This window comes from Mus pahari, chromosome 5 (genome assembly GCF_900095145.1).
Source record: "Mus pahari chromosome 5, PAHARI_EIJ_v1.1, whole genome shotgun sequence".
In the NCBI taxonomy this organism is placed as follows: Eukaryota; Metazoa; Chordata; class Mammalia; order Rodentia; family Muridae; genus Mus; species Mus pahari.
This window is the reverse complement of record NC_034594.1, coordinates 162,868,457-162,878,798: the sequence shown is the minus strand read 5'-3', so window position 1 is coordinate 162,878,798 and position 10,342 is coordinate 162,868,457. Positions and strand designations below refer to the sequence as shown.

The following is a 10,342-nucleotide window of genomic DNA, read 5'->3' as shown; positions in this document are numbered from 1 at the left end:
CTTCAGACACTCCAGAAGAGGGCGCCAGATCTCGTTACAGATGGTTGTGAGCCACCATGTGGTTGCTGGGATTTGAACTCAGGACCTTTGGAAGAGCAGATGGGTGATCTTACCTGCTGAGCCATCTCACCAGCCCGGGTATGGATTCTTAATGGTGCCTTCTTCACTTTCACAAAAGCATGTTCTGATCAATATGTTCATCCCATAGGCTATGAAGGGAAGGTTCTGCTGTGTTCACTTCTGGATGGGGAGACCCGAACACAAAAAGAGTTGGTTATCTTGGTCCGGAGTCCTGTAGCTGGTTAGAAAGGGCGCCAGGACAACTCCCTAGACTCTAGGGAGGTGATGGGAAGAGGGTGCTTCTGTTTGGGGATAACAGGTTAGGACAAAGTGTTTCAAAGAAGGCTCTTGCTTGTCACTCCACATCCCACTGTCCCTCCCCCAACCCCCAGGTTTAACATGGACAGCTAGCAGAGACTTCCTAAAATGATAGGCATCCAGGAGTGGGAAGAGGGAGTCCAGGACTTCTAAGGCAAGAAAGGTTGAGATCTGATGTTCCAGCATATGGCCATTTTCTTAGAGAGGCCAATGGCTTCTCACCTTCCATGTGTGGCCCAGTCTTGCCCTCAATGCCTGTCTCTGACTGTGATACCCATCCTCACCATGTCACCCTCTGACCTTGACACCCATCCTCACTGAGCCTAAACTCTCTTGACTCAGTCATCCATTCCAGCTGTGCTGCTGTCTCAGAACTGTGAACAGAGAAACCCTTCCTGACAGGTCAGTGACACAGACCCAGCAGCAGAAAGGGGAGCCTGTCTTTTGATGTATTGTTCCCTCTGTCCATGAAGGTAACAGTCATTAATTCCTTTGAAGCTCCCATGAGCAGTAGGAATTGAACTGCCCACAGAGGATGCTCTTCCCCAAAGAACCTGGGCCAGTACACAGGAACAGCGTTTCTCTGGGGCAGTGATCTCTGCATAGAATGACAGCCATTGGCAGGCCACTGGTTGGAGTCCCTGGACCCATGGAAAGTCAGTGTCGGCAGAGGAGTGGAAAGTTCTTAACCAGTAAAAGTGAGTGACTGAGGGGACATGCAGAGTGGCAATCAGGATGAGCTCAGGAGTCTGATGATGATGGTTTGATGGAGAGGCAGTGCAAAGTATGAGTTGAAACTTGGGGCTCTGAAGTGCTTCTCGGGCTCCCAGGAGGAATGTTCTAGAAAGTGCTGATAGTAGAGACCTGAGGTTTAAAGACAGCTTTAAAACTGAAGGCTCCTACCCAGAAGTGACAGTTCAAACAGTGACTCATTGGTGAGGAAAGAGGAAGAAAGCAATGAGTAGCTTTGGGGAGGCCAGAGAAAGCAGAGACCAACTAGGAGATGAGGAAGGGATGGCTAAGGGGGAGATTCTGGCTCCACGTGTGCTGTTGCCCTTGTCAATGGTGGGTGTTAGACAGCTCCCCGCTGCCCTATGTAGTAATAAATATTTACTCTCAATCCAGGGTTTCTACCTCACCTTTGATCATTCAGTTCCCAGATAAATAAAAGATGCATGACTTTTATATTTATAGTGAGCCTTAAACAACACTAGAGCTGGGCAGATATCTACCCTCTAAGCTATTATTTTACCCCCCCCCCGAGTTACAGCTTGTTCCACATGGGCTGCTCTTCACTCCAGTGGCTAGCCCACACCAACTGTTCTTATGATCCCTTACTCCATGGCATCTTCCTCTCTCCTTCTCCCTCCTCATGGTTCTCTTCCTCGTGGTTTTCCTCCAACCCCAAGCTTGGGAACCAAATGCTCCACCTATCTCAATTCTGCCCAGCTATAGGTTGTAGGCATCTTTACTCATCAATCGGGAATAACTCGGGGGGGCAATGTTTAGTGTTACTTGGGTCTCCGTGGGGATTCTCTCATCCCTGGGGGCAACAAGGCCTTGGGGGTCAGTATTTAGTACAACAATAAATAGCAAAAGACCAAACCTCACCAGCCCTACTCTGGGGAACCCACTGACCCTCTGCCCACCTGGTCTATCGGAGAGCCTGGGAGTGAGGAGAAAGGATGAGGGCAGGTAGTGTCCCCTAAGCCAGGAAGGATGGTCTCCAAGAAGAGGGGGCTCACTTTGTCACCCTCCTGCTTTCATGCCCCATGGCTCATTTCACCCCCATGATGGGAGCTCTAGGCGGGGTCAAGGTGAGGACTCGTGATCCAATGGCAAAAGTGTCAACTCAAAAACAGCATGAGCAGTGAGGCTGGGGGAGGAGCTGACCCTGAGGAGGTTCGAGTGGAAGATACTGGGGACTCTGGGCATCTTTGGAGCAGTGTGACAGGGCATGACAGGGCTAAGCCTGTGAAAAGGAGAATGATGCGAGAAGCCAGGAAGACAGCACATAGGATGAGGGAAGCCAGGAAGACAGCACATAGGATGAGCCCTGAGCTGAGAGCCAGTGAACTAGGATGGTGGCTTTGGGCAAACCATTTCTTTGGGCCTTGGTTTCCTTACTTTGAAGAGGAGCAGAATTAGAGTAGATTTCTTGAAGTAGTTTGTAGAACATAGTGTATTCCCTCTGGGCTTTTTCCTTGCAGAACTGAAGAGAACTACACGGTCTTTGATGACCAGGTGGAAATAACCGGGGGCAAGAGGTGAAGGTTCAAAAAGAAAGTGGTGAATTCAGGAAGCAAGGTTTTGGGGCAGTCAGAGACAGAGGGATGGGATGCTACAGAGTGGGTTAGGGGCAGGGAGGGGTTAGAGGGGCTCCAGGTAGACCAACAAGAAGAGAGGCTAATGGTTTGTGCCTCTGGTGGCCTTGTGCCAGGGGAAGGAAGCCATGCTGTCTGGAAAAGACAGCCAGGGTTGCAGAATGAGGGCTGCAACCCCAGGCTGGGGGCCTCACTGACAGGTGGATCCTGGATCTCAGAGGGGCCTTGTTCCAAATCAGAATGGGGGTAACCACCCTTTCCTGGAACTTCTGAACCAGCAACTTAGGGACGGGAATCTGCGTTTTTATTTTTGACAAGCCCTCAGTTCTGCTGCTGGGTGGGGACCACAACTTGAGCTCCCCAAAGCCATTCAGCAGCACACCCACCCCCCACTGGGCTTTATGAACCAAGGCAAAGTGTTTACATTAACAACCAACGTGGCAAGATGAAAGTGTTGAAGGCCAATCATACTTCAGACTTGTCCGGTCCTGGCAGGCCTGACTGAGATGGTCTCCAGGTAAACTTGACTGGTCCCCAAGCTCAGGCCTCACTGAAGTCAATCTGGGAGGTGCCTCTGAGTCCCCCTCACAGGAGGTAGAAAGAGATTGACTTTCCTTGTCCCAGACCCTAATCTCTACCACTTTGTCATGCAGCCAAGACAATCGGCCACACCAGCACCTTCATCTGCATCCAAGGAAGACAGCTGTTAGACAGCTACAGTTGTGAGTTCGAAGCTTCGGGTGCCAGGGCCCCACCCCTCCTGACACCAGAGTGTCCTGAGAGTGGAAAGAAGGGCCAGAAGGAGCTGGGTCCCCAAGTGTTTTACCTTCCATCCCTTTCCCATTGTTGCCCCCCAAGGTCTATTGTAGCTCCTGCAGGGCAGTCATAGGTCAGCATATTGTAAACTTCTCAAAAAAAGGAGAGGTGGCTGTACCCAACTCCCAAGGCCCCCAGATTCAGACCCATCTCCATAGCCTTTCTCCCTGGCTGAGCAGGTTCCCAGGAGCCCCTCATTAACTCTTTCCAGTGGGGAGTGTGGAGATGGGATCTACCTGTAGGCCAGGTAGCCTTGGAACAGTGTGGTCATCCAGAGCCCTGCACTTGTGGGGACATGAGGATGCTGCAAAGCTCATAAGGCCACGCTCTCCTCCGAATCAGAAACCCTGGCCACTCTGCTCTCTATCTGCATTGGAGATTAGGAGGAGCCTCAAAGGGTATCTATGGAGGCTTCTGTTTAAAGTGGACTGAGGTGAATGGGTAGGGGATGGTCTCCCTGGTTCCTCGTATACCTTGCCTCCTACGGGACAGGACTAGGGAAGAAAGGATTCATGCTGCCATGCAGGAGAGGGAAGGCCGACAGAAAACAGAAGTAAAAGAAAAACTGGAGAGGAGGGACCACAGGAGACATGGACACTCCAAGCTGACTCCTTCTGTGGACATATATATTTGCCATAACCACAAGCTAGACCAGCATCAGAGGCTAGACCAGCACTGCTGGCTCCCAGACATAGGTCAATAAAAGGCTCTTCTGCCCATAGCTTCCTTCAGGCAGGCTTTGTTCCAGCCAGCTAGTCTTGCTTTTTAAAAGGGACAACTTTGATCATGCCCCAGTGGCTTCAGACACTGGGCTCGGTGAGCTGGTCTGCATCAGGAAAGTTTCTTGGATGCCATTGTCATGCTGTTATCTCATCTTTACCTAAGGCCAGCAAGTTGTTTCTAAATCTGCTGAGTGCTCAGGGAGGAAAATAACCACAGTTGGCTCAAGGCTGTCAGCTGGGTCCCATATATGGTTCTAGGGGCTTACGCTACCCTCTGCTCACATCTGAAGCCACTTCCAGCTCCACATTCCTCTGTCTTTGCACTTGCCTAAATAATCCTTTAGGAACATCTGTGTCACTGGGTTGACACAACAGTCAGCTGAGTGGGATGGTAAGAGTGACTTCACCAGCCTCAATTAAGATCAAGTTTCTAAAGGGGGAGACAGCCTTCCCCTCTCCCAGGGCTCCCTCTGCTCCCTCGAGTGTTTTGGTCTTATTATTATCACTACATTTATGTGTGTAAGAACACCATACACGTGAGGGGCAGAGGACAACCTGTGCATTCTTACCTTCCATGTGGGTCATGTTTGGTGACAAGTGCCTTTAATGACTGAGCCATAGTCTCCCTCCCTCTAATGTTAGGAGCACCTTCTACAAAGAACAGTCAAGCTTTTTAAACCTCTCAACTCTACCCACTAGGAGTTCTTAGAGGAATGTGGGCAAGGAGATTGGAGTCTGTATTTCTAAGCCCCTGTCAACTTAAACCAACTTCTTCCCAATTCTGGGAGTCAATTCCCTGTAGCTCTTTTCTGATGGTTATCTGCAGAGCCTTTTGAGTGGGGTTAGCTCAAGAGCAGATTAGAGAATCCAGGGGAGCCTGACGTGGTAGTGCATCCATTTTTCCAGTTACTTGAGAGGTGGGAGTCAGGAAGATCACTTGAGTCCTCAAGTTCAAGACCAGTTTAGACTATATTGAGACAATCAGTAGAAAAGAGGGGCTGAGTTGACTGCTTGTTACACAAGCTTGAGGTCCCTGAGTTCAGATCCTGGATAACACATAACAAGCCAGGTATGGCAGCACACACACTGTAAGCCCACTATGTGGGGCAAGGGAGACAGGGTGATGTGAGGCTTTCTGGAAGCCTCATTCTACAAGCTGAAAGTTGAGTGAGAGATCCCATCTCAAGAAAATAAAATTAACTTAGGTGAAGTAAGTAAGGAAGATAACAGGCCAGCTGATGGCCTCCACATGCAATGGACACACTTGGACACATATCTCCACACACATCCTCACACGAACATCTACAGGAAAATAGAAGGGAAGGCCATCTCTTCACTGGAGTCGGCTTCTCCAAAGGCTGACTTTTTCTTCTTTCCTGCCTTGTTTCCTTTTTTTTTTTTTTTTTTTTTTTTTTACTTTTACTTTCCTTTTGGCTATTAACCCACAAAGGGTCCCCAGGTGGGTCCTGGAAGTCACTCTTCACGGTTTGTAGGCAGTGGTCCTGTTTAAAGTAGCTGATCTCTATCTAGGGCATGATTGGACCACAGCACCATCACTCTGAAGGCCTTGAGCTCACTGACACCGCTGAGTGAAGTGTGTGTACATCCATTTACATTCCCATACATTACTGTGGGCATCCCAGAAACCATGAGAAGACACACAAACGTGGTGCTGACCAAGTCATGCCACCACCCACAGGGGACTAAAATACAAGTTCTTTAGTGGGGTCAAGTAGCAAGTTTTAGTGACCACTGTGAAGTTGTTTCATAGAGAATGATCATAGATCAAGATGTCAGAATCTCTTAGTGGCTACTTGAGAGGCAGGAGGATTCCAAGTTCAAGGCTGCCTGGTAACTGGGATTTCATCTCCAATATAAAATGAAAAGGGACCTGGGGAGAGCTCAGTGGCCCAGTGCTTGCTTACCACAGGAGAGTGAAGTGTTTTAAGGTGGCCAAGCCCTTCTTAAGAGAGACAGGCTGCTGAGCTACAGAGTCTGCTGTTCGTTTGCAGTTGAGAGAGCTGTACTACTTTCCTGTCAAGAGGAAACAATTCACTAGAGAGAAATCTTTCAAAGGTTTAAGAGCTTTCTTATACCTGAATTTTCATTTTTTAGCCCTTAAGGTAGTGTCATTGGATGTCATTTAAAGACATCGTTGATGCTCTTGTGAAGATGACAGAACTCCTCAAGTGGAACTCACCAGCATCCTAATTCCCACTTACAGTCTTGCTCATGTTGACCCACAGTGATAAGGGGTTCATCAGATAGTGAAAGCTGTCAGAAGGCTTACACAGTGTCATCCTGGAAAGCTGGCACGTGCTTTAGGAGTTTCTTAGCAAAGATGCTTCGCTCTGGGTAGTTTTATGCTGTGGCATGTGGTTTCAGGGATTTCTGAAAAGCACACCTCCATTTTCTTTTTTTCTTTTTCTTTCTTTCTTTCTTTTTCTTTTTCTTTTTTTTTTCTTTTTCTTTTTTTTTTCTTTTTTTTCTTTTTTTTGAGGCAGGATTTCTCTACATATCTGTGGCTGTCTTAGAACATACTCTATAGATAAGGCTGGCGTCAAACTCAGAGCTCCACCTGCTTCTGCCTTCTGAATGCTGGGATTAAGGTGTGGGCCACCATAGCGGGCAACACAGCTTGATTTTACACATTCAAGCCTACGGTGTGAACATTTCTCAGGGGTAACTGAATGTCCACCAAAACCCAGTCTCATGATCCCTGGGCTCACTGTTGCCAAAAGAATTTGGCTTAGTCCTATATTATATGTGACTTGTTAGGACCTGAGAGGTATTGGGTTTCAAAAATTGTAGCCCTGAACTTAGTGCTATGCACCTATAATATCCGCACATGGGAGACTCAGGCTGGAGGATGTTTCACCCTGGGAAACAGTGAAACCCTGTTGAGAGTCTGCTTAACTTTGCTGTGGTGTTTTCAAGGTTGTTTGTTATAGTTTTACAAAGTTAATGTGATTAAGTTCAGGCTTAAAGACTCATTCGATACCAGAGATGCTTTTAAATTTCTTCATTGAAAGTCTTTCCTTAAAACCTGTCAAGGTAGATCGAGAATCGGGAGCCGAGAGAGTGCGGGTGCGGGGAGCAGGCAAATCCTGGAAGGGTTAGCTAACCACACTGCAGGCCCTCGAAGAGCTTCTGTCCTCTGTGTTGGTCCCTCTATCATCCTTCTGCCTTTACCCTTAGGCCTGCTCTGACGGAGAAGAAGGTGGCTGACCTCGGCACTCTGAACGAAGTGGGCTATCAGATCCGGATCTAGCCGAGCCAGGCCGGCAAGGCTTCTATGGTGCTCTTCTCTGCACTTTACCCAGCAGCTTCAGGAGGAACTGCAACTTGTGGAGTTTTTGATTTTGAAGGATTTACCTGGAGATAGAATCTGAGTGGGTTTTGAAAAACTCACTGGGCAGCAGGCATGACTGGGCTGAAGTGATGGGCAAAGCCCTGGGTTGACTGACTCCCTCACTCAGGATCTCAAGAACAATGCTGACTGCAGTTTTCTACTTTTCTCCATTTGCCGACTGTTCCGCTTGCTTTGGACATTATGCCTCAGCTCTAGTAACCGTTTATGGAGTTCTTCCCACTTTTTGGTACAGCAGGCAACTCAGCCAGTATTACNGTCTCCTCAGCAATAACAAGCAAAGATGGGTGGGTTTTTTTTTAAGCAGTTGATATTACCTCAACATTTTGGCATCAGATATGCAATCTTAGTGAGTTTTTATATTCCATTTGTATTGTTTCCTATAGGGATCTCAATGGTTTGGGGGGTTTGTTTTTTTCTGGTTCACACATGAGATTAGATTTAAGTTGTTATATGCAAATGCTTTAGAAGCACTCAAATTTTGGCAATAAGGGAAAACGCTTTAGGATCTTTGAGTCACTTTTCTTAAAGCATCTGCTGACAGGTTTTCTTCTAACAAGCATGTTAAGCTCTAGTTCATGGTGTTGATGACATTTAAGCCTTTTCTGAGGCAAGCAAAAGGCACAAGAGATCATCTGCTCCCAAAAAACCGTAGCAGTGCTGAGACATCCCAGACAGGAGGTCAGCCTTGGTTCCTAGTGGCTCCTTGTTAATGTGTTCTGCTGTCTCACATGAAGGCAAACATGATGATGGACTGTTTTCCAGTAGCTTGTCTTTAGGTACCACTTCACGGCATTAGGAAGTGCTGGGGGAAACCAGGACCTCAAGGATTAAGCCTGTCTTAAAGGAAAAGTTTCAGCAGTGTTGTGCCACAATGTTACCCAGGCCCTGAAGCAGTGTGCCTGCCTGTGGCTACTACAGCACAGCTTCTGCTTCCAGACCATGAAGGAGGAAGCACAGCTTCGAGTCATTTATCTTAGTGCAGTCACCATGCCAACTCAGGAGAACAGAGGACCAGCTCCAGCTGAGTGGCTAGCCCTGAGAGCTCAGCATGCTACCCTCTGGCTGTGACTGCGGAGCTCAAAGTCAACCATCCGCTTGGAGTCCACCAGGAAAACCAAGGGCCACAAGGAGGGCAAAAGCATGTGCAAAAAACCCTCACTCCACCCTTAAGCCAGTATTCTTAATGAAAAGTNGTTTTCTTGGAAAAGCTTAGCGTCCTTTGGAGGACAGGACCAGGAAACTAAAACAGAGTGTAAGCTTCAAATTCTGAACTTGATGGCTTTCTTCAAGAATCCTGTTACTGTAGTTCAAAGTGAGTTATGGGGCCTCCACATGTCCTCACGAGCTGCTACCTGTTGTCAGCCTCAGGGCAGTGTGCATTTAAATGTTCCAAGGAGCAATCTGGTAAAGGAAGCCACTAGGCCAAGTGCCTGCAGCTGCCTGTGTTCAAGGACAGCTCCCAGGAACAGAACGCCAAACAGCAGGACAACCTTGTTGTGTGGCAAGGGAAAGAACAGCAGCCAGCTGTGACACTCGTCGTTTCATCTCTTCCACAACTACTTTCTGATTTTTAGGTTCATTTTTCAAGGCAAGGTCACAGAAACACTTAAAAGGCTCTTTGTCACTCAATTTTACTGCCTGTAATTACACTAACTTCCAAAAAAAAAAAAAAAACAGAAGGAAGTCCCGAAACACCTACATTCTTGTGCAATAGTTTATTGGAATAAGGCGGCAAAAATGAACCCAGCACATCTGACCTCTCAGACTGACCTTTCAGCCTGGCTGTGATGAAGATGAAGATGAAAACTGACTTGACAGGAACAAGCTTATCCTATGCACCATGGCAAGATGCCCTGAGCTGAATGACAAGTTTCAAGCTGACTGCTGTTGGTTGTGCNAGGTGGCCCAGGTGTTTTCTGCACACGTGGGAACCGTGAGCACACCCCTTTCCTTGAGTCAGCTGGGTGTCCTCAGCAGACATGAGTAAGCAAAGGGAAGCCTTTGCAGCCCTCCAGCTTACTACACAAGGCTTTCCTAGGCTAGACTTTTATGTACAANCTTGTACAGTTTTTTTGACATATACTTCAGATTCTTGTTTATTCTCTTAGACTTTGATCTGGCCAATACATTTTTAAAAAATATTTCTGAAGAACCGTGATTGTTTCAGTGGTATTTTTCTAAGTCCGTGAAGACTTGATGGTATTCTACAGAACACCACAAGTGCATGCTTCAGGCTCCACTCTCTCATCATGTCCACACACAGCATGGAACTGTAATAAAACCCTTCTGGAAACTGAAGGACTTCACGATGTTTGTTTTGTTGCTGTTTTGTCCCACTGAACATACTGACCACTGTGTTTCCTCTTCTAGACTTTGTTAAATATTATTCTATTTTCCTGTATGTCAATTACTTGCCTCTTAGCCTCATTCTGATAATGACTGAAAGGTAACGAAAGAGCTGAGGAAGGTGACAGGCCAATATCTGCAGCTCAGCACACTTAACACAAAGCCCAACAAATGTGCAACTATGTATTACAGCTTACAGGTACAAAGGACTCTATGCCTTATAACTTTTTTTAAAAAACAAAAGATTAAAAACTAGCAGATGCTCAATCCTGAAAGACAAGATTTCAAGTGTCTATTGTCTTGATGGTAAAAGGTATAGTAAAAACTAGGATATCATCACACTTCCCTTTGCACTTACAACCTGGCCAGCATGAGGCTGGGAG

At 47.2% G+C, this 10,342-nt stretch overlaps 1 protein-coding gene across 1 annotated transcript in view; it reads left to right on the top strand.

Annotated features, from left to right (window-relative positions):
* Vash2 (vasohibin 2) overlaps positions 1-10,157 on the top strand; it is a 31,482-nt gene extending 21,325 nt beyond the window's left edge. Inside the window, exons 8-9 of the mRNA XM_021198049.2 lie at positions 2,183-2,205; positions 7,439-10,157. Of these exons, the coding sequence (XP_021053708.1) occupies positions 2,183-2,205; positions 7,439-7,511 (96 nt within the window). The 3' untranslated portion in view covers positions 7,512-10,157. The remainder of the gene's footprint in view (positions 1-2,182; positions 2,206-7,438) is intronic.
* The last annotated feature ends 185 nt before the right edge of the window (positions 10,158-10,342 follow it).